This window comes from Balaenoptera ricei, chromosome 7 (genome assembly GCF_028023285.1).
Source record: "Balaenoptera ricei isolate mBalRic1 chromosome 7, mBalRic1.hap2, whole genome shotgun sequence".
Taxonomy (NCBI): domain Eukaryota; kingdom Metazoa; phylum Chordata; class Mammalia; order Artiodactyla; family Balaenopteridae; genus Balaenoptera; species Balaenoptera ricei.
This window is the reverse complement of record NC_082645.1, coordinates 34,373,087-34,396,570: the sequence shown is the minus strand read 5'-3', so window position 1 is coordinate 34,396,570 and position 23,484 is coordinate 34,373,087. Positions and strand designations below refer to the sequence as shown.

General features: G+C 35.6%; 1 protein-coding gene across 1 annotated transcript in view; it reads right to left on the bottom strand.

Moving 5' to 3' along the window:
• ARHGAP15 (Rho GTPase activating protein 15) overlaps positions 1-23,484 on the bottom strand; it is a 609,009-nt gene that overhangs the window by 295,378 nt on the left and 290,147 nt on the right. Inside the window, exons 7-8 of the mRNA XM_059927125.1 lie at positions 7,739-7,837; positions 6,313-6,442 (exon numbers count right to left, since the gene is read on the bottom strand). Of these exons, the coding sequence (XP_059783108.1) occupies positions 6,313-6,442; positions 7,739-7,837 (229 nt within the window). The remainder of the gene's footprint in view (positions 1-6,312; positions 6,443-7,738; positions 7,838-23,484) is intronic.

Genomic DNA, 23,484 nt, shown 5'->3' with positions numbered 1-23,484 from the left:
CTGTCTTAGCTGTCAACTACGAACTGGCATTTTCTATTGGCGCTTGCCATCTACCTCTACAAGGATTAAATCATCTGTTGCTGCAGCTGCTGACTTTCAACACCCCCTGAAAGGAGCTCAGGTGGAGAGCAGAAATGAGGCACTCTGTGCTCTGGGAAAAACTGGCAGAACACGTCTTCAGATAGTTAGATATTTTCAGGAGCCCATTTTATGAGCCCAATTCTTGTACCTCTTCATATCTGGAAAAGTGCTAAAATCCTTCATGGTGACCTCTGCTCCTTGTGACTAGCAGTAACCTGCACGAGACTAGCAGAAACCTTCTGTAAAAAATATGTGCTTGATTGCATGTATTCCCCTTCACCAAAATCACATATATACTGACCTTGCCCCCTGCCTCTGTGGAGCAGTTTCTCAGAGCTCTCTGGGATGCTGTCTCCCGGGCTGCAGTCCTCATTTTGCCCCAAATAAAACTCTCACATTGTGCGGTTTTTTTTTAAGTCAACATAACTATAGTAAAACAAATTTATTTTTATTTTCACACTTTAGTTCAATAGTTTATTTTTCTCAGGTGGATATTGAATGAAACTGGTACCAGGGTACCAATATTGATTTTAGTGGGAAAAAAAAGAATCAGATAATTGACCACCTTATCTGAATCTGGATCTTTCTGACAAAACGTTTACCCATAATATTCTACACAACTATTATGATTTTTTGTGTGTGTGTCCAGGTAAGAGCTTTTCTGTTTCTTCAGAGCTAGATATAATTTCTTTGTGCAATTTTAATATTGTTTTCATTTTCTTGGCAGATGGCTTATTCATCTTACTATTTTCATGCACTGGCAAGATTAGGCTGTTTTATACAAAATTCTTAATAAGAAGAAACTTTAACATATGTATTTATATGACTCTCCAGAACAGGCCTCACAATATGTTTTGAACAATTGTTAATTACATATTTATCCAGGAAACTAGTATGACTTTTCCATTTTGGATAATAATAAACATTTTAATAAATTTTCTTAATTATATAGTTACCAGAAAGGTCACAATAGTCACAAGAAAAAATATATTGGCTTTTGTAGAAAAAGTAGGAAAACAATGATTTACCAATGTTTTATATTTAAAGAGGTCTTAATGTAACTCATACTCAGAAAATTTGACTTTTCTTTTAAAATCTTCAAATTACAATTAGAAAATGTATATATTCTGTTATTGAATTGTGAACATGAGTAATGCCTAATTGTGTGTGTGTGTGTGTGTGTGTGTGTGTGTGTGTACTCCAGTTTTTAATTGTGAAACTTTCAAACATACAGAAAACAACAGCGTCATGATCACTCCTATAGATACCACCTAGATTCAACAAATGTTAACATTTGGGACAATGCCAGACTAATCTCTCACTACATACATGTCTTACAAAGAACATCTGTCCTTGCTGAGGACTCACTTCCCCACCCATGCTGCAGAAACTTCCTCTCCAGTCCTTCATTCTCTCCTTTTCTGACTATTTCTTCTGGCTTGGAGGCCTCGCATTCCCTCCTTGCCATCACTGGGGATTTTCAGGGTCCAGGAATCTCCTGGCCAAAGCCATTCTGAGAATCCTGATTGCATTGGTGGAGTTGGTGCAAGGGTGGGGGGAGGAGAAAAAGGGAAACCAGATGGAAAGCAATGCTAATGGGAAGGCAGAGCTCCTAGGACAGAGGTACAACAAACTCAGAATGAACTGTTCCCTAGAAACAACATTCAAAATGATTGCATAAGATTCACGTGTGCTTTTGTGGCTAGTACACGGTTTCCTTACGAAAATGTGTTGAGGTCTAAGCAATCAGTTTACAATTGTATTTTGAGAACTTAGTCTACATACAGTTGTGGATGGCCAGTATTATAATTATTTAGATTAGCACAAAAATTAACTGTCTTCTCTATCACACTTGTTTTCACTTGGCATGACCATTATTACTCTGCAGGCAAATTTTTAAACAAAAACTTCACTAAAGTTTCACAAGCATTTTCATTTTCTGCACTGTATAAATATCTCAATCCAATTTTTCCATTCTTATCTTTACTCCTGTAGCCTTGTACATACATTCTTGTTACATACATCACTAAGGAGCTGTGGAATTAGGAAATCCATATCTAAAATACTTTTAGGATTTCACCCAGAACACATTTGGTTTTTATGATGCTTTCATCAAAAGACAGTTAACAGGAAACCCATTTCCTTTTGGTTCTGTTACTTTTGATTTTATTCTTCTAACTTATGTTCATTTTGGGGTGCTTATTTATAATGCTAAGTATCAATTTTGTGTAAACTTATTCAAGATTTCCATACATGGATTTTACAGCTTAGCAATTGATCTGCACGAGATATACTACTCCTAAAGCATAATCTAAATACAAAAATAATTTTAAAAAGTTTAAAGTACAGATGTGTGGAGCCAAGAATTTTAGTGGTGTGCCTTCAGATGTATCTATTAATGAAAAATAATAAATACATGAATGAGGGAATAAACTAGGGGTATGGCTAAAGCAATGGTGAAATGGCTAGATGCTGAATCCTTTCCATCAACTGGAATTTCTTAATGAACTGCTCTTCTGGGCATAAAAGAATCAAGAGTATTTCTTGGCTCCCTTGTGCTAGCTCCTGGTGTGCTGCTCCCAAGAATGTCCTGGCTGCCATTTTCACCTAGGGAGTCGCCAGGGGAAAGACCAGCTGCTCATGTTTAGATTTTTGCAGCCATAACTCCCATACCCAGTTCTGGCTCCTTTCCCCTATTTTCTCTACACTCGGAGAGAGGATGTCAAGTATATATGCCTTGCTCCAGTCTTCTATCAGACACCACCCTTGGCTCGTGCCCTAGTTTGGTGCCATCTGCTTGGGGACATAGAGGGTAATAATAAGAGCTCCTACTTATTGAGTGCCTGCTGTGAGCTAAGTATTTACGTATCTAATTTCACATTCTCACTTGATCCTGCAAGGACAGTATTAGATCCATTTTTATAGATCTAGAAAGTAAAGCTCAGAAAAGTTGAGAAAGCTCTCCAAGGTTTCTTGGATTTATATTTGAGCTCTTCCTCTTTGCCATCAGTGGAAGACACTTCTCTTTCCTCGGAAAAATATGTTAGCATTTTCTTTGACTGACTCTCCACTTTCCATAACAGCCCTCCCTGGAGAGCTGCTCTCCCACTCTCATCCCATGCTGGTGTCCTGAATTTCCCACAGTGATTTGGCCCTTACATTGAATTTTCTGGCTTCTTGTCTGTTAGACTCAACTGATATCTTAAAATATCTGATTAGTACTTAATAGTGTTGGCAGGTTAGAATCATGTTTTTAAAAGGAAAGTATATTTAAGCACTTAACTTTCTGATTCACTCACTGAAAGTACATATTTTTTTTCCCATGTTATACAGAGAAACTGGACAATGAAATGACCACCTGTTAGCTGCTAATGATGTTCACATGCCTTTAAAAAAAGTAATTCTGGCTTTATCTGTCTACAATCTTGGCGACAAAACTCGTGGGAACATCAAGGGCACAGGAAGCCAAAGGCAGCAAACTGACAATAAAGTTTGTTCTTAGACTGCTAATAAGGAAGGAGATACTGTGACTCTCTAACTCCACATAATTATTTAATCTCAAGAGGGTGACATAAAACCCAATGCATGCTTTAAAAACCTAAGTTTGGGTGTTCAAATCTGGGACTGAGATCAGAGGGGTTTCACAGAGCCTATTTCCTACTTGAAAAAGTATTTCAAAAAGCATCAAATATAAAATATGCCAATCACTATTTTAAATGCATAGCTAATTTGATATTGTGTGGGTGGGTCAATAATTATGCCTTTCAAATGAAAATGAATATGTAAGTACCGACTGAACTTCATTCAAAGTATTAGGCGGATATTAACTGTATCCTACGTTGCAAAAAATACACTAGTCCTAAAAAAGACTTACAACTATAAATATCCACCAAAATACAGAAAAGAAGCATTTTCTAAAATTAGGGCTAGCAGTAAAGATTAAATGACCCTTTTAGTTTAACAGTGAAATCAAAGTCCAAAGGCAACATCTGGTTTTAATTCTTTTGCTAATATGTTTTTGGGTCCCTATTTAAGTTTATTGATTTATATGGATCTCATCTTTAATGTAATATTTCCATCCAAGTCCAAGGTTGAAATAAACTAAGTTTACCTTTTATTTGTTCACTTCACTATGTGTGATGGTTAAAAGCACAGACTCTAATATCGGTTTGCTTGGGTTTGAAACTTGTCTCCATAACTTGTTTTTGTACAAGTTGCTTTAATTTTCTGTGCCTCAGTTTCCTCATCTATAAAATAGGGTTAGTAATGGTACCTATGTCATTGGGTTAGTAGGAGGATTAAGTAAATCAACATAAGACAAGCACTTAGAACAATGCCTGAATAGTAAGTATTCAGTATTTGCTAGCTATCATTACTTTTTAACTGCAAAGAAAAAGGTGAACATGAGGTCTTTATACAGTTAAATACATTTTGAAATGAATAGAATGAATCATATGTCTCTTTCCTTGTCTTTAGACAGGATCGAATTTAAGCCCAAAATAGACAAATAATTGCCTTTCCCAGTTAAAAATAAATTCTAAAGAGAAGCGGCTGGTATTCTACCTGTAGGAATTTTTTTTCCCCCAGTATGGTCTGAAAACATTTCAAGTGACTATTGCTGAATACAAAATCCATTTACCTCAATGTTTCTCACACACACTTTGATAAACCTTTATTTTCTCCTGAGCTTTAGGCTTCAGAAATGTGCCAAGGTCTCCTCCAAACCAGCAATGATATCTGAGATTCCAGAGCTCCTGCTCATTGCCTCATGCATCCTTTTATATCCACTACAAATGCTTATGTAGTTAACATGAATTATGTACTCACAGCGGAATTCTAATTCTAAAATCTTATGTCTGATCCCATACGAAGTCAAGAGGGACAATGACCAGGAATTAAAGAGAAATCTTCAAATGAGATAACTTCAAACTGTACCATCATATGGAAAACTTTTTAAAATGGCATTGTTTATTTTCCACACATAATTTGGAAAGCACCATACAGTCCAAGACATTAACATGGATAATTTTAAGCTCTAACTTAACGCAACTGGCTAACTAAATATGTACCTAACAGTTGCTGAAATTATGGTATGGTTCTTTGAATAATGACAGTTTTGAAAGGGTGCTCCTACTCAAAGTTGTCATGCTGTTTCTAGATTTGGGTTCCTAATAATTTAGATTTGGAAGATATAGTATCACATATAAAGAGTTTCCCTCTTTCTTGTCATGTGGGTGAATGTACATGTATATTTATGTATACATATGTATAATATTCTCTAATGCACACAAATATGTGTATATACACATATGGTCATCTGGCATATTTACTCATATACATATGTAGATAAGGAGATATTCCATAATCAGCCTTTCTCTACTTACTGAGTTCTCCTTAAGTTCAAAAAGCTAGGATATAACTACACTGATCTTTGGTCAGAGGGAAATTACAGAAAAAATGGTGATTCAGAAGATTCAGTGTAGGTAGACAGATGATGCAAGAAAGGTATTATAATTTACAAGACTTTGGGAAATTGTTTTTCTCTAATTCCAGAGATATCTACTTGTTCTTTCAGGAAGTTGAGACTCATGTCAACTCTGTGAGATATGCACGACACTTTTTCATAACCCCCTTTATTGAGGAATAATCAGGGTGAAAAAGGTTAAGAGATATGCTCAAGGTCACTATATTAAGTGGACAGACTGGTCCTTTTCATTTCAAATTCATTTCTTTTAGAATATTAGAAATAGATGTGACCTTGGAGGACATCTAATCCACATTCCACATTTCTAAATCTTTCTGGTGGTCTAAAAGTGTAGAAAGTTGCATAGTCTGTTGGTTTATGTTGAGCCAACTATGCTGGTCACTCATATATCTTTTAATGTATGGAAATCAAATAGCCTACCAAGGTTTGGAGACACTTGACATTTCCCACTCTCAAAATCAATCACCAATCTGAACGCCATGGTTATTACTCAGAGATTCAGAGGTTTGCTGTAAGCAGAGACCATGACCTTGGAACAATTATTTTTTCAAAAGGCATTACCAACAATGACGCATGCAAAGCGCCCAGACTGCCCTCCAGTGCATGAATCCCTGGCCAGAAAATGGCTACGAATCTTCCATGAGTAGTATGAGTTTGGCTCAAATCTCATTTCAATGCATTTATATTTCATAAGCACTGCATTTAAACAGAGTTAAAATGAGCAAGTCAAAAAAAAAAATACTTACTTAAAGATTTCCTGTTCTCTGGTTTCTGTTCTTTTATATCACTATCATAGTGACTTAGTAGTTCAGTACTGGAGGATCTCTGAATTTTAAATAATTCCAGGTTTCTTGAAGGACTACTTGGATCCTTTGGCTGGAAGTGACAATTAGATGGGATAATTTTACAAGGAAGAAAAAATGCACTGAATAGTTCTGTGATCTATTTTGCTGTTAGACTAAAGAGAAGTTTGAAAAAAGATAATTATTTTGGAATAGGGCCCCTAAGCTAAGCTCAATTTTCAAATTTAATAATGATATATATATATATATATATATATATATATATATATATACACACACACACATATATATATATATAACTTACTAAATGCTGTGTATACCCCAAGCACTCCATGCATTAACTCAATCATCACAGTAATCCTATGAAGTAGGTATTATTATTATTATCCTTATTTTCCAGACAAGGAGACTGAAGCCAAAAGAGATAAGTAATTTGCCTAAGGCCACACAGCTAGTAAATGATAGAACCTGGATTCAAACTTTCAAACCCAGGAAGTTTGACTCCAGAGTCCACCCTTAATGATAACAGCAATCTGTGTGTGTGTGTGTGTGTGTGTGTGTGTGTGTGTGTGTGCATGAACACTCATGTGTGCCTGGATAAGGGAACTATATTGATGATGGGGAAAAGTCAATTTGTTATTTTATTTTTTAAAGTTTTGATCCCAAAGTAATATAACGGAAGTGTGTGATTAAATCGCAATAAAATTACACAAAAATGTTGCAGCTTTTGTATACCTTATTAAAAGCTCTCAAGAATATTTTCTTCTCAAGATTTTGCAAATATTAATGTCCTAAAATAAGATGTTTGGTCAAGAAGCAGTATAAAATGAGCAGTTTTAAATAATTTGACTCTTTTAAGAACATACTCTAAATGTGTGGATTTAGGGTAATTTCATGAAGTTCTAGATATGTAATTTTCATGAGAAGAACAATCTAGCTTAGCTGGAAGAACAATGAAAATCAATACAAAGGATTATTGTTTACTGGCATTATAACAGTGAGTATGGGCTTAAATACATTGATATTTACTTTCAAGAATATGTATTATAGATTGCATAAACTGAAAATGTGAAAATTCAGTAGTTATTAAGTTCTTGTGTGCTTTTTACAGCCTTCAGTGAATGAATGTCTGTGTTATTTCAGAAAAAAAATGAATGCACTGTGTTTTTGAAAGAGAGAAATCAAATGACATTTAGTTCCACAAATCCTCTCTACTGAAAATGGTTTTCGTGGACTATTTAAACTTAAAATAACTTACTAACTCTCAGTTCATAGGATCTACTTAAATGCATGTGTGCTTATGCCTAAGCAATAGATTTAAATGACTACATTCTAATTAATAAAGGTAACAGCCAAAACAAATACATACCAATCTGTCAATTGCATTTTTGATAGCGTTGAACCAATCCAATATGATGAAGTCAATATCTGACTGCAGAAGGAATTCATTTCCTGATACTGTTGTGATCTAAAAAAAAAAAATAATCGAGAGGTAAGCAAACCATATAAAATAAAATAATCTCTTACATTAAAAAATATATACTTTTTTAAAAAACACACTTTAATACACTCAGATATTTTCTTGTATTCCAGTAATTGTCTTTCTGGGAACGGGGAGACTAGGATCATTTTGAACTGGTCTCTATAAACGATTTTTTCATGTCATAACAAATATATTATTGTTTTAATACTAGAACAATTAACTCAGAGTAGGTCTAAAGCTGAATTACTCCAACTCATGGAGAAAGCAAGCCAGGAAGTTCAGAATAATGCAGACAGTATCCACTTAAGTCAGAACCTCAGAAAAATGCACCCGGGTGTGTCAGAATTCATTCTGCACTTTTGGCTCTTTCCTGTTTGTCTCTTTCAAATCTAATAGTATCTCTATATTTGATTTCCTTTTATGGAGGGCACTAAAACAGATTATTTACCAAAGAGACTAATGCAGACTTTTCTAAAAGGTCATTCTAACGAATAACATTTGGCTATTTCTACTTTCCTATCATAAAGATCTATAGGAAAGTAATAAAGGACCAATTTCCCCACAAAGGGAGTACATTAGAATAAAAGTTCATTTACATATTTGAACCTCTCATGGAGAGTACTTATCAAATGAATATTCCTGTTCCAGACTCTTAGGGCTGTTAAGTAGTTGGCAATATTTAGCATGCTACTATACGTTTTTCATTGCAGGGAATCTTTTACTCCCTGGAATTGTGAGAGAAGAATGTGACCCTATAGAAAACAGAGCAATGCTCTTGATTTCACACATAAAGGACTACTTAGACAAGAATTTGATTACAGTGGGTGTGGACACGCTCTTCGTATTAGGCTATCAATCTGAACTGTGAAGATTTTCCCTTTGTATTCTTGACTTTTTGTTTCAACAGGAAGATGAACATTTCCCAACTACTGTCACACATCAAGCAAGGTTTCAGAGGTTTAGAGGACTGACATTTCAAAATACTCAGTCAGGAGCAAGTCACCTCTTCTCAGCCTTACTTCCTCTAAATAGGAGGTAAATGCTGATATGTGGCACAAGTTCAGAAAATCACAAATGATGCTACAAAATGTCTCTGTAATTCTATCATTAAAGTGACAATTACTACCCCAAATAGCTCACTCTGAAGGTTTCAGTGATTCTTATGGCAACATTTAATGACAATAATCCTGGAGTTTTAAAGCAATCTTTGATTACACACATACATATATATTCATTTGCATTGATTTTTAGAAGAAACTATTTAGAGATGCAACATTACTCAGTGCTGCAATGCAACCATTCTTGAGTGAGCTGGATTCCAACTTTTTACAATTGTAAGAAAAGGAACTATTCAAAGTACATGCAAATTATGAGAAGTGAAAGATTAGAAAATAAGAGGAATTTAATTATCCACACTAGCATTTGACAGATTACCAGGGCCTATCACTCTTTTTTTAAGTAAAATTGCGTGTAAGATTCGGGATGGCTCAAAATAGCTTCCAAATAGTCCTCTGTTTTATGTATCTAGTAAAAGACAGTTAAGCTGATGTTTGCTTAATTATCTGAACACCCTTACAATGTTCTTACTTACATAAAGTTCCAAATATTTACTTTATAAAGTGTTGCCACAGAAATAGTAATCTAAAAATATAAGGTCACTTCTAACTAACACAAGAAAACTAGTAATGTCCTTGACCTCTACCTTCATCCTAATCTGAAGGTAAATATTTTGATTAAAAATGTATTATATAACGTTACAATTTGTTAACATACACAAAGAAAAATCAATTAGCCCAAATGCAGTGTACAATCTATTTCTCTGCCATTATAAATAAACCATTACTAAAATTATGAAAAGGAACATTTTCAAAGTACCAGAAACAAACATATTCTGAGGGTTTAGGAAAGAGCCAATATGGTTCAGTTTTCAGTCTAGTAAATTCAAACAGTGATAAAATGTAAGTACTTCAGCAGTGCATTTGCATTTTTGGTGCATGCTACGCAATGCAAAGGGGATCTTTACTGCTAACACAACCAAGAGCAAAATGTACTTTAAAAGTTTATTTGTCCAAATATATTACTGCATTAATTGTACATAATCAGTGACTTATGAATTCATTTTGAGAAGCTGGATCAGAGAACTATGTGAATGCAATTCATTCAAAACATAGTATCAGAAAGATACAGTTTACATCCTTTCCTTGGTCTTCCCACTAATCTTTCAAGTTACTAGGCAGTCTGGAGAAGTCTGCTACTGCTCTCTACAGTTTAAATGCATCCACTTCTTAATTACAGTCAGTAATTGACTTTGTTCTGCTCCATTCCAATCACTCACAGGAAAGCAGTTTCAAAGTCTTTGGCTGGTAAAACACATTTAATTCAGGTTTCTCAATCCACTTTTTTAACCTTACCTCTTTAGGTTTTCTGATAAATGGTTTGCTGAATCATACTTGCACTTTGAACAATCAAATTTTCAACACTCTTAGAAAAAAAGATATCAGTAAATGTTAGCTTTGACTAAACCGTTTGATTGAATATCTCCTGATGACACTATAGAGTGATACAGAACTGATAACAGACATAAAAGATTTGATATTCAGCCAGGCTAATGTATTCTTTCTGTATCATGCTTTGTCTAAGTGACAGATGCTGGAATAAGGTAGATGAAGGAAGAACTTACAGAAAAGATGGGTTTAGGCAAGAGCTGTTGGTCTCCACTTTGCTTCAAAGCCTACTTTAGACAAATGCCTCTTGAAGTCCCTTATCTCCACTAAGTTGTATTTTGAAGGGATATATCCTGGCACCAAAGCCGTCTCAATGAAATTTTCTGGTGTTGTCAAGAATACATATATTTAAATACCTGTCAGGAAATTTGCCTGAAACTTTTTCTCACTAAATAATGACCATCTGAATTCTTGCTGGTAATAAGTGTATGCCTAAGAAATTATATAAGCATATCCACTGGGCAACACACAGAATAGACATATTCCTCAAGACTCCGGTGTTAATTCTGCAATAGTTTCCCTGGGCTAGGGACATAACTTAGTCTGTGTCCTTGTTAGGGCTCCTCTGAAGATGAAAGCAGGTACATCCCAGCTCCAAACTCCACTGATTAGAGACAAGGAGAGAAGAAATTTGTTTTCTAACCTTTAATTAACAAATGGAGTATAGTTATGCTAATTTAAAGCTGCTTAAAGGACTTTTAATGAGTAGGGTTTATGTTTAAGTATTGCCCTTTTCAATATTGTCAATTAAGTACTGCTCTTGTCAAAATGCATTCTGGCGGTTAGTCTTTCCCCTGTTGGATGTTCATTTAAATGAGAAATTAATATGTAGGATGGTATTTATATTATTAACATTTTCCATACTTTGGTTTACCAGAATAGAAACAAAAAATTTTCAGAACATCACTTTTTTTTTTTTCCTGATTGTAAGACATTAAATTTACTGTGGAGAATTTAGAAAAACTAAAGATAATGAAAAAACAAATTAAAACTATTCACAGCTCCATAGAGGAAACATTATAGACATATTACTTTAGTTATTTTTCAGTCTTTTATAAATAATAACCACATGTATGTGATAATGATCAATGAACAACTTTACGTTATAGATACCTCATCAGTAAAACATATTTGATGGATAAATATTGTCGGCTACTTCCATTCCAGTTGACCTCAAATGAATGTTGGGAGACTATCAAAGGTGCTAGAGTTAACAAGTGACGTGTGTTCCCCTCTTTGATAGTAACAACTTTCCTACTGCAGAATAAACCCCACAAATAATTCTTAGTTCAGGAGAATGAGAGGATGTATTTCTCACCGAACATCCCCCTAATCATCAATAAGGACTGATTAAACATCTATTAAGTGCAAGGCGCATTGTTAGAAGCTAAGAATACACAACCCTCACCCTCAAGACCTCACAATCTGTTTGGATAAATAGGACATATGAGTATAAGGATAAATAACAATAGAAAATGGCTTATACTATGTCCCAATGTGAGTGGCACAGACAATGCTCATGTCAAGATTTCAGAGGAGGGAGTAATTACTGCAGACACATTTGTATCATGGAATTATATATAAACTGTTGGTCATGATATGTTATTCTTTAAAGGCTGACTTTATCAGAACTTTAGTATATTAAGGATATGAATACTACCACTTGGTATGCAAAGTGATATCAGCTTTAATGATCTCAAAGCACATATTAAACATTCTTCAAATGCAGTTTTCTTCCACTGTCATAAAGTAATTTTGCAAATGAAGAAGATGAAGCAAATGAGGAAAATGAGAATGCCATTCTATCAAATTGGCATCACTTTAAATGACAGAATTAAGAGATTACAAAGATCTTGATTTCTAGTTCACTAGTTCTTAGCAAACAGTTGTATACAGTCAAGGACTCTGTGCATATGGGAAAAGGACCATGAAGATTTGGTTTCAGTTGTGAAATTTGGAATATAGATCTTAGACAAAAGTTGCTTGTTTCTTTACTGTTATGCTAAAGATAGCACAATTTTAAAATATCAACCAATACTGTTTCTCAGATGTTTTCTTTTTTTTTTTTCCCTCAAAAACAGCTACTATCCTGCTACAAAAAAAAATATATATATATATATATATATATCTAAAACAGAATTGGGGCCCCCAAAAAACTCTTTGAGATTCTAGAAAGAACTAAAACAATGCTATGTTTGAACTAAATATCTTTCACATTTTGCTTAGGATCAAACTTTGACGAGCCTAAGGAGGGTTTATTCCATCTTAATAAAGTTGAAACAGTATATAGGAAATGTGTAATAAAATATGCCAGATATCCAAAGAGCCCTGAAAAATGTTAAATCGTGTGGCTACAGTGATTCTACAAGTAAGCAGATTACCCGTTTAAGAGGAATGGAATTTAATTGCTACTATATTTGGAGACACTTTGGACTTCTTGATGAAATCATTATATTTAAATTAAATTAAGTAGATATAAAAAGTTATGTCAAACTATAGCAAATTCATTTGAAGTGAAAATAAATTTTTTTTATTAATTTTGGTTGTATCTTTATTTAATTCTAATAGCATAAGAGATATATATATCTTGGCCACATCATAGTGAGATGTCAAGACCTAAAATTGAAGCAATAATGCTTTGAAAAAAACCCTCAGATTAACATTTTTTTTTCATCTTGCATCACACTCCACATTTGATATGGAGGTTGTCATGGTTATACTAATAGTTAAGTTACTTGGTCTCAAAGGTGTTTATGACCACCAAAGAAATTACACTATCAAGCTGCATGTCTGTCTCAAATTACAATCTGGTTTGAGTAACTCCTAACATTTTTCTTAACATGTCGAGCAAAGTTAACATAAAACTGAGGGTAAAATATCAGTTAGAAGTAAAAGGTCTTCAATTTGTCTTTCCAAAAATGTTACTTGTTAAAACATTTTGTGAGAAAGTATCTGCCTTGTGTTCCCAATGTTGCTAGATGTTAAGTAAATATATGCTGATTAGAAAAAAAAGTTGCTTTGGCAACTCTCTTATTAAAATGCATTTGTAACCCCCATCTGTCATGAAAGTTTTGAAAAGTTTGTTTACTTTGGATAGCAGCCTTATCCTAGCAAACAATGATAGCAGTCTTCAGAAGTCGGGTGAGGAACAAGCCACTAGGGATCCATTTTCGTTTTAATTGGCACACACAAACACTTTTCTGGTCTGTCAAGAAGATCAAGCTAATATGCGTGGAGGGTGCTATATTCTCAGCTTTGGGGACCAGTAAAGCTCCCTTGATTTAAGTAATTTAAATGATAGACTGCAAAAACTTTGCAAGTCAGAAAAATGTTTTATACTTTCTTAGGGAATATTTGTTTTAAGCAACGGAAAATGTCCTACATATCTAAAGATGTTGAACCTTATGTTATAATTACCCTGTTTCTTCTGACTCCGAGAAATGTTCTAAAATCCACACGCTACTAAATAAGCCTGGCCACCAAAGGATCCTGCGTATCCACAGCTCCCCTTGTGTTAACAAACGTGCGTTCATTAGTTTCGAGAGGTTTATTGGATATGTTTTCAATGTGTTTGGGGTTGATTGATTTGCCTGTACATTTATGGGAACCCTCAGTGGTGTCATCATATCAAAATAACCTGCTCATGTAAGCAATTTCTTATTTAATGGAAAGTAAACAAAGGTTGGGCAACATACACGACAGGTTTTAAGTGTGTTCTGAAATCTAAGGTTTAAGGTCAAACTTTAAAGAAACAGCGCTTTTTAACTGAAATTGAGCTGTACCTTTGACACTCAAATAATTTGGTCCCTGCACTCTTACAACACAGATTTGTTCTGCGTAATAAAACTGGTCCTGTAGTGAACATTCACACCCTGAATCACTTGCCCACTCTACCTTTCTGTTTATGAATGAAATACCCAAACCCAAACAAAGAAAAAAAAACAAAAACTCGTGTTCATTCTTTTACCTGTAGTAAAATATTTTAACTACTGAGAAACAGTCTTCTCAATATTCATGAAAGAATACTATCCAAGTAATTAGTAGATAGTTTAGCAGTTTCTACCCGTTTGCAGTCAGCTACACCAAAACTTTTGCCTGTGGTGCTCATATGAAAAACGACTGAAAAAGTGACTAATCGAAGCAGTTGGTGTATAAAGATATCAGCTTAGAGTTTTATTGCTGTTAACGTTAATTTTTAAACTCGGGGGGAGCAATTGCCTCTAGGTAAACTCATCATCCCAGGGCTCGTGTTCGCTGGTACCCACCACTCAATCCCTGCCAACCACAGATCAGCTTCTAGCCTGAGCTATGTTCACTGTGCAAAATTACTCATTTAGTCACATGACATTTGGGAATCTGCTGCCCCCACTATTTGCAAATTGGAATGGTTTTCACTATTTCTGTGTTGACTTAAGAAATGCCCAATTTAAAGTTTTTTACCAAATATAAAAGTATAACAAACACAAAATTTCCCTTTTCCCAAGGTATACCAAATTGTTGTCTATCGTTCAATTTTTTTGACTCATGGATAAACATTATATGTGTTTATATTTTAATGAAAAGTCATGTATACTGTTATGTAATTTTAATGTATTTAACTATGTATACTACCATCATCTTCCACATGGATTTAATGACAATATCTTTTTGTCTCCTCATCATCTCATCTATGTTTTCCCTTCCAATCCATGCTCCATATTGTAGCCATAGTGATCTTTCTGAAATTCGGATCTGATCATCCCATTCCTCTGCTTGATATCATTCTGAGATTTCCCACAGCTGTACACTGCAGTGCAAATAAATCCTTTAATTCAGGCTGCCAGACCCTGTGTGCTCTGCCACCTACCTGCTCTGCAGCCCCCCTGTTCCACATTTTTCTCTGCACCTCTACAATCCAGCCATATTGATTTTTTTCTTTTTTTTTTTTTTTTGTCCAGCTGTCCCATACTAATTCTTATTTCTTCCCTCAGAGTAGTCTGTTTCCCTTGTGCAGAACCTTGTGCCTTCCTCTATGATATTATTCAAATCAATTTAGATGTCACCTTTTCAGGAAAGCGTTCTCTGAAATAGATGTTCCTCCTAAGTGCTTCTATGATATCATGCTTCTATGATATCCTGCTTCTATTTCATCAGAGGCCATATTGGTCTCCATTGCAGTTCCTTATTGACTTTTCTATTCCCCCCACTACACTACAATTACTCTGAAGCCAAGGGCAATTGTCTATCCAGTATGTGGCTGCACAACCCACACCTAAGGGGCACTAAGTAAATAATATATAGGTAAGCTTTATCTACCTTATACGTTTCAGTGAATGCATTACATCCTATTGTTTGATATGCCATAGCATACAGTATTTAACTCATCCTCCATTGTAATAGAATTTTGAAAGTTAAAACACCATTGTGTACTGTCAGGCAACGTAAGTAGTTTATTTGGATATCTACTGATAACACTTTTTATCAGAGTAGAGTAGGCAATCCATTTTGAAGACTGGGAACAACAATCTGAAACTATGTTTTCCCATCAGTCAATAAGCCCTAGACTTCAGACAATAGGATTAAACGTGGAGGGAGTCAGGAAGCACCAAGAGTTGGTCTGTATTTCAATGCATATTGCTAGAATAGAATGTTCTTGATTATATTCCAAAGCATGTGTTTTGCAGGGGTAATCTATACTAGATCATCCAAGAATCTCGCCCTATGTGTAGATCTTTCTAATTGAGCGTTGACAATACTCAAAACTGGATACAGTTGAAGATTTTCGAGAGTTAATCCTAAGGTTAATGGGTCAAGCCTTTACAGAACCTCAGTGATGCAAAAGTGCTCATTGCTGGTCCATCAGTGTTGCAGCCATTATGTTCAGTAAAGCATTATTAACATTAATAAACAAGCAAACTTTTTATTTAGAAGTATTAGCTAATTTAAGATACAGTAACTTAAGTAGAAACAGGTATTGTTGCCCCTAGTTTATTACTCACACATGTCTTCTGTTAATAAGTGCTGAGATTGCACAACAAGAATAAAAGATGTTGAAATATGTATCTTTATGCTATTGTAACATATTTGGCCATGATTATGAGTGTTTATAAAACATTCAAGAATTGTTCCATGTCTACTTACATTAATGAGAACACCTGTTAACGTGAGTGCTGTACAGACTTATTTTGCAGTAGATTCAGGTTTTTGCATACTGTACATCACTTTTTGAAACAATTAGGTGCTTATAGAGAAATATAGCTGAGCAAAAAACAGCAGCTTGAATGCCTTCCGGCTCAAGATAATTCAACTCCAGGTTTCAATGAAAAACAGAAATCTGCTGAATTACAAGACTGCCAGTTAGAAATGAATGTAGGTGTATTTTATATTTTTTACATTCAGAGAACAGAAGATACATATAAAAATCTGTGCTTTAATCTTCAAGTAAAATTACAGCCAACTGAGACAGTTTCCAGACAAGGATGCCAACAAGAGAGAGATGGCAATGCCATCACAATGTTGATTCTCCATCATCTTGGGGACCTCTCTAAAGATGGACCCTTTACCAGTCTGAGAAAGCTGGATGATTCCCACAGGTCTTTTGACTGAATGAGAAAATTTGCAGACTATTGCTCACTTTGTTTTGTTTATAATGCTTTGCCATAGAGCCCTTTCTATGTGATGCCAGAACTAAAAGGAGGGAAGGAGCTGAGGACTCCCTCTGAGTCAGTCATTTCCGGGCCGCTGCTCCCAGCACAACAAAAGCCTACCAACTTAGAAAACGTACTGTGATTTCCTTGCAGAAGCCAGTGAGACTGCCTTATTCATAACTCAGAGAAAATAGTTGCAACTTTGGTAGGTCCCACTCTGTCTGCCACTTCTCATAGGATGTTAAAACTTCTGCGATTTAAATATTTTCAGTTATCGAAAAGGGAGCACTTGCACAAATCTGTAGATTCACAGCCTCGATTATCATCATTATATTTAAGAAGTGCAATATTTACATCAAAATGACTCAGTTGGTGATATATTCTAAAGATAAATGTGTATTTATGATCTGAAGAAGTGTGATTTATAACTACTTTGTCAGACGTAAACAGAGCGCCTCTGTGCTGTTCTAGTAAACACCGATTACCCAGGCACAGATGAACTATTCTCACAGAATTAATGCCACTTTAACCTGGGAAATGAGGGAACTGAGAATTACCTGGGAGAATGTGTAGATCACAAGAATGAAGGGTATCTATTTCCTTCTCTGATGTCACACTACATGGTCTGGGCAGAATAACAAATACTCAACGAGGATTTGGGGATCAACTAGTGAATTTTTATTGTCTGGAATCCAAACTTCCTAATCCAAGAAGTAAAGTTAACACTATAGCAAAACCTTACTTTTGGTTTCTGAAAATTGTGAAATTGTATTTAACCAAGAGCTTGACAATCTAGATTTTGGCCTTTATAAAACAGCATCATTATTCACTAAGGATAATAGACTAAGCATATGTGTAATTAGGAAGTTCATGAATGAGAAGAAATTTCTCTTTCCCCATGAATTATAGGTTTAAATAAGTTGAAAATGATGAAACTTTCCCTGAAAATGAGCAAAAGTGATAATTCTGCTTTTGGGAGAAAATCACTGTTTATTCAAAAGGGTTCTCTTTAAACAAACATGTAAAAGTATCTGACATTTCTAAAACTATAATTTAGTGGCATAATGTATATATAATACAATAGCAGATATATCATTTGATGTCACTTTTTAAAAAATAAACCACTCATGACTTTATAATAGACAATGACATCTGTCAGTTGAAAAACAGGCCAGTAATGGGGACATCTGGCATCTGGAATGACACATTACTTATGCTACATATGTGCAGAAAAACTTTAACACTCCTTAATTTCCAAAACAAAACTATATTTGTGTTAGAAATAGCACCATTTTAAAATGCTAGATTTTTAAAAAATATATATTGATTGCATTATCAGTAGAGTGACCATATAATTTATTGCCTAAACTGTGACAATTCTGAAGGCAAAAGAAGCACTACTAGTAATTGCACCAGGACCACAGGTCCATGTACTTTGTGTATATTGGGACATATAGATCACTATTTATCACATACAACACTGGAGAGCCATTCAGCAACCACTGATCATTATATGCCTAGTGAACACCTATTAGCGTTCAATTCTAGGAATGATGAGGTAGTCCAAAAAAAAGTTAACAGTGACCCTTGCTCTTAACAAGCTTATAATCTAGGGTGACATACAAAACCAACATGGAAAAACAACTAGAAAGCAATAATTAATCATGATTCAAGATGGGACATATGTACTAACTTTTAAGGAACTAACCAAAGTTTCTCTAAGGGTAAACTTGCATTTCAGGGAAGAATGTTGGAGAAGGTTCTTACAAGGACAGATGAGATTTAGTAAAAGAAAAGGAGGGGGAAGAGAATAACACAGGTGACAGGAGCAGAATGTATGATGGCTTAGAGGCAGGATAGAAGATGGCATCTCTAGAGGACGTTAAGAATCTATTTCTAAGTCCTCTTTGTGGGCTATTCTCCCTTCACTCATCCTTTAAATGGAGGTATTTATCAGCATTCTCTCATAAGCCATGATTCTTCTCACTTAGGGACATGCTCCTGAATGACATTACCCACTTTGTTATCTGTTTAAGTCAGAATTATAAACTAATGAATCCTTAATTACTATCTCTATTTCAGACATCTTTCTTGATATCTATTTTAATTCAAGCCACTGTTATTCCCTGTCTGATCTCCCTACTGCTGATTTGTGTTGCTACAATCCAATCTCTACATCTACTCATTAGTGAATTCCTAATTTGGCTGACATCAGAATTGTCCTTCAAGGTCTTTATAAGAAGTACTGATTCTCATGCTCACAGGGACCTAAGGATCAGACCCTTGGAGTAGGGATTAGGAATCTCTTTGTTTACTGAGTTCCACACATGGTTTGGAAGTTACTCTGTGTTGGCGCCTGCCACTCCAGACTATAGACAGATGATCCATCCAAACCCATGTCGGTCACCTGTCATTTAAAAGTCACTGACTGGATCCATATTGTCCTCAAGATAAAACCCAAATTCTTTAATATGGATTACCAAGCACTTCATGATTTCTCTTTCTGTCTCTAACCTTTCTCTTCAAGTCCTCTATATCTTAACCGCATAACTTTGAGCAAGTTACTTATAGTAGCATCTTTGTGTTTCTGTATCCTCACCTATAAGCTGAGGAAAATAATAATACTTACCTCATAGGACCAGTGTGTAGGGTATATAAAATATAATTCAGGAAAATAATTTAGCATAGTATCTGTCACATAGTAAGTCCTTGAAACTATTGTGGTTATTATTTGATTGACTGAGTCATTGATTGTCTCTTGGATTTTTGCAAACTCCCCTCTTTATTCAGGAAACTACTCAGACATCACCTATTTAGGAAAGGCTCTTCTAACCTATGGAGGTCAAAAAGGAAGTGTCCCTTCAGTAGCTTGTATTTACTCCACCATTGAGTTCATCTCACTACTGTAAGTATCTAAGTTCTTGTTCCACCCTTGCTACACTTTAAACTCACTGATGACAAAGACCATGTGTCCTGAGCACACAGCCGAGCACCACGGGCCCTCAAAAGGGTTATGGAATGAATGATGGCTCAGTTGAGTTAGGTTACTACTGTAGAGTTGTGATATTCAGATAACAAAAGGCCTTAAAATTTAGAAAACGTAAGTTTGATTTGATACGTTAGGCAAGAGGAAAACAGCACTAGATTCCTGAGCAGATACATCAGTAGAGCCATACCATAGTGTCAGAGGAGTGGGGGCATCTGAAAGCTGGATCTGTATTGCAACTTCCCTATCAGCATGGCATTGCCTTCTACGTTTGTGACAATGTAGCTCTTCTGAAAGGTGTACAGTGCCTCTTCCATGGTCTCCTGGACTTTCCAAGGCTCTTGCTGGTTTTCAGTCTTTTGTCCCTCCTTTCCGCAGAGCTCAAGTAGTTTGTTTCTCTGCCTGTGATTTTAGACGCTAGGCTTCTGAGATGCTTGGCGTTGGATTAAGACCTTTAGCTCACTCCTAGGTGGCTTGACATGATCTCAGACCCTGATAGTTTAGAATGCAGCCAGTTCTCAATATCCTGTCTTTGCTGAAACTCAGTTCTGTAGTTTTACCCTTATCTTGTTTCTTGGCTTCTGATTCCCTATTCTGATGGCTTACATTGTGCACCAGACCCTCTCAGCTGGCAGGAGTGCTTTTTGCTAGTATCCCTTTCAGGAACTGGGGCTCTGCTGAGCATCTCCTTGATCCTCACTGCCCATCCCCCTTCCTCAACTCCACCTTCCACCTGTCTCATCCACCTAAGTTACTAGACGTGTCATCAAACAATAATCCTTACTTGCATTCAAGGCAGATGGTCATACGAGTACCCAAAAATGAGCCATTTCTGGGTATTCATTGATTATCCAATTGGCCTATTAAATATTCTTGTTATTTCAAGTTGGAACTCACACTCTGACTCTAACAGCTTGGACTGTATTCTGTTATCTTAGTTTTTGGTTCGGTATTATGTCCAGCAGACACACTTCCTTCCAATATTACCATCTCAAACTTTTCCCTAGCACCTGTCTCAACTATAGTTTTTTGCTGGCTTCATCAAGATGGTTCTATTGCCATCAACCAGATTACTCCTAATCCTAAGAAATAGTCCCTATCCCTGAATGATATTATAAGTAAGTATCATCAATACAGTGAGCCCCTCCCTTAATTTTTGTGGCTCACTATGAACTATTGTGAGATTTATCATTTTCTAGGATCCTGAGGAGCGGGACATTAGGAACACTTTCCCATCACTGGAACCAGTATCTATCTGGCTTGTAATTTGCTACTCTTGATGAATGGTTCATGGCATTAGATCCACATCTTACTGAGTTTCATCCACAAAGTTTTCTAAAAATGTTTGAGATTTACATTTATAAGTAGCTTGTGAATTTATCTGAAAGCTGATGAGGGAGGCATTGAGGGGGAGAATTTATTCCAAAGTTAAAAGAAGCCACTGCCCAGGAGGTATAGTCTGGTCATGGCTTTCAAACTTTTCTGGCCATGATCCATGGTAAGATATATATTTTACATTGGCAACTAGTACCTCTTCCTTCACTCACTCTCTCTCTTTTTCTCTTTCTTAGATGCACACACACAATTCTACCTACCTATCTATCTAGCCATCCATTATTCTGTATATAATATTCAATATATATACTGTGTACATATGTTTGTGTATATGTTTGTGAATATATGCATAGCTTATTAATTGAAACAAAAGTTTCATAAAATAATAGTTACCCTTACTATATGTAATGTAGTCTGATATTTTTATTCTGCTCCATTCTTTCTTTAATTGATTTCGTTAAAAAATATAGTCCCAACTCACTAAATTGATTTCGTGATCCACTCAAGGGTCTTGAATGCTATTTGAAAAACACTGGCCTAGGGAGTAATGAAGAATCCAGTCTTCAAGTCCTGCTTCTTGGCTGTGTCTCTCTTTCTGCTGGTTTATAAGATGCTTCAAAATGTTTCCAAATATAATTTAACAGTTGGATATTTAACCCTACAGAAAGACTCCAGAATATTTGTCACATTTTTGACAATTAGGCCTGGTTGATCAATAACCCTGCAGGGGGGATTCTGCTCTGATAAATCATTTCCTGCCTTTTGAAAGTAGAATTAGGATGTGGCTCTTTGGAATTTGGCTTAAACCCTGGCTTTTCTAAATATACCTTAAAGCACTAGTTTCTTCATAAAAGAAGAAACAAAGACTTGACGGTAATGCGCTGTTTCGAATACATTTGAGATACCTCACCATGATCTGAAGAGGGAAAAACCAAAGAAGTTAAAAGCCTGGCAAGCTATCAGAGGCAGAGATGGTAGCTATTTGTTTTTAAGGCCCTTGTATCGAAACAATGAGTGCACTCCACGTTCATCCTGCAGCACCATGATACGAGGTCTGGGAGTAGTTATTAGCATGTGTCTGTGTGATGGGAGAGTGAAAGCTAAACATTTTAATAGTGTTATGGCCTCTCCTTCTCAAGTTCCCATTAATGCAAATACAGCACATGTGGTTTAAGCCCCAAGAGCCTTGTAGGACACAAATCACAGATGTGGAATAAACATTATCAGATAATATGACTCCATGGTCTTCTTGCCATCAACAGATGCCCTTATGCTCCCATAATGTCAGGCCGATACCTGATATGCTATATTGAGGAAAATCACAGAAAGTCAGTGCTCTCAAAAGGCTCACGATGGCCAGATTTGAAAGCAAACTCCAAAGACTTCTTGGTAAATTTTGGCAGAGGCTCGGACTACATCAAGGTTTTCAGAGAACACTCGCCACTATGGTAACTAAATGTAGTGAAACTTACTCATCCTTTATGCACCAAAATTACCAGAGACTTAGGCTCTGAGTGTTCTTGTAAGGTAAGCCAGACAATACGACAGCAGAAGGCTGACAAAATGGAGCTGGTATATCTCAGATAGTCAGTAAATCTTCCCCCAGGTATACTGATTGTTCGTTCTATGCCATCTCTAACAAGACTGTAACTCCAAGTGATTGCTGCTCTGAGACCACACTTTTCCTTTTTCTGTGTTCCATTCTCTCCCCATGACATTCTTTTCCAAAATTCTCAAGCTCAAAAAATGAGTAAACTTTCTTCTATGTAACTCATTATCATGACTATATTTTAAAACTGCCACTACATTTGAGAAAGTTTGGCAATCTCCTTATAAGCTGATGAACTGCATTTCCCATACATGAGACTTCAGTATCCATATGCTCACCTGACCTTAAAATTTATATTGGCAGTATTGTCAATTGCCATGTAGTGTGATTCTAGGAGTGGTAAGAAGCCTCTTTGGATGACAAATTCCCTAAACCTGCTGTCTCAGGATTGGAATTTTAATGATCAGGTTATTACTTTAGATGAAGCTTTTTAAACAATTAAATGGAGAGATTATCTTTTTATATAATTGTTTGTTCAGATATCAGTATATTACTTTTCCTGAGAAAATATATTAAAACAAATGATTTCTGATTATAAACATAGCATATAAACACTTTAAAAACAAGCAAAA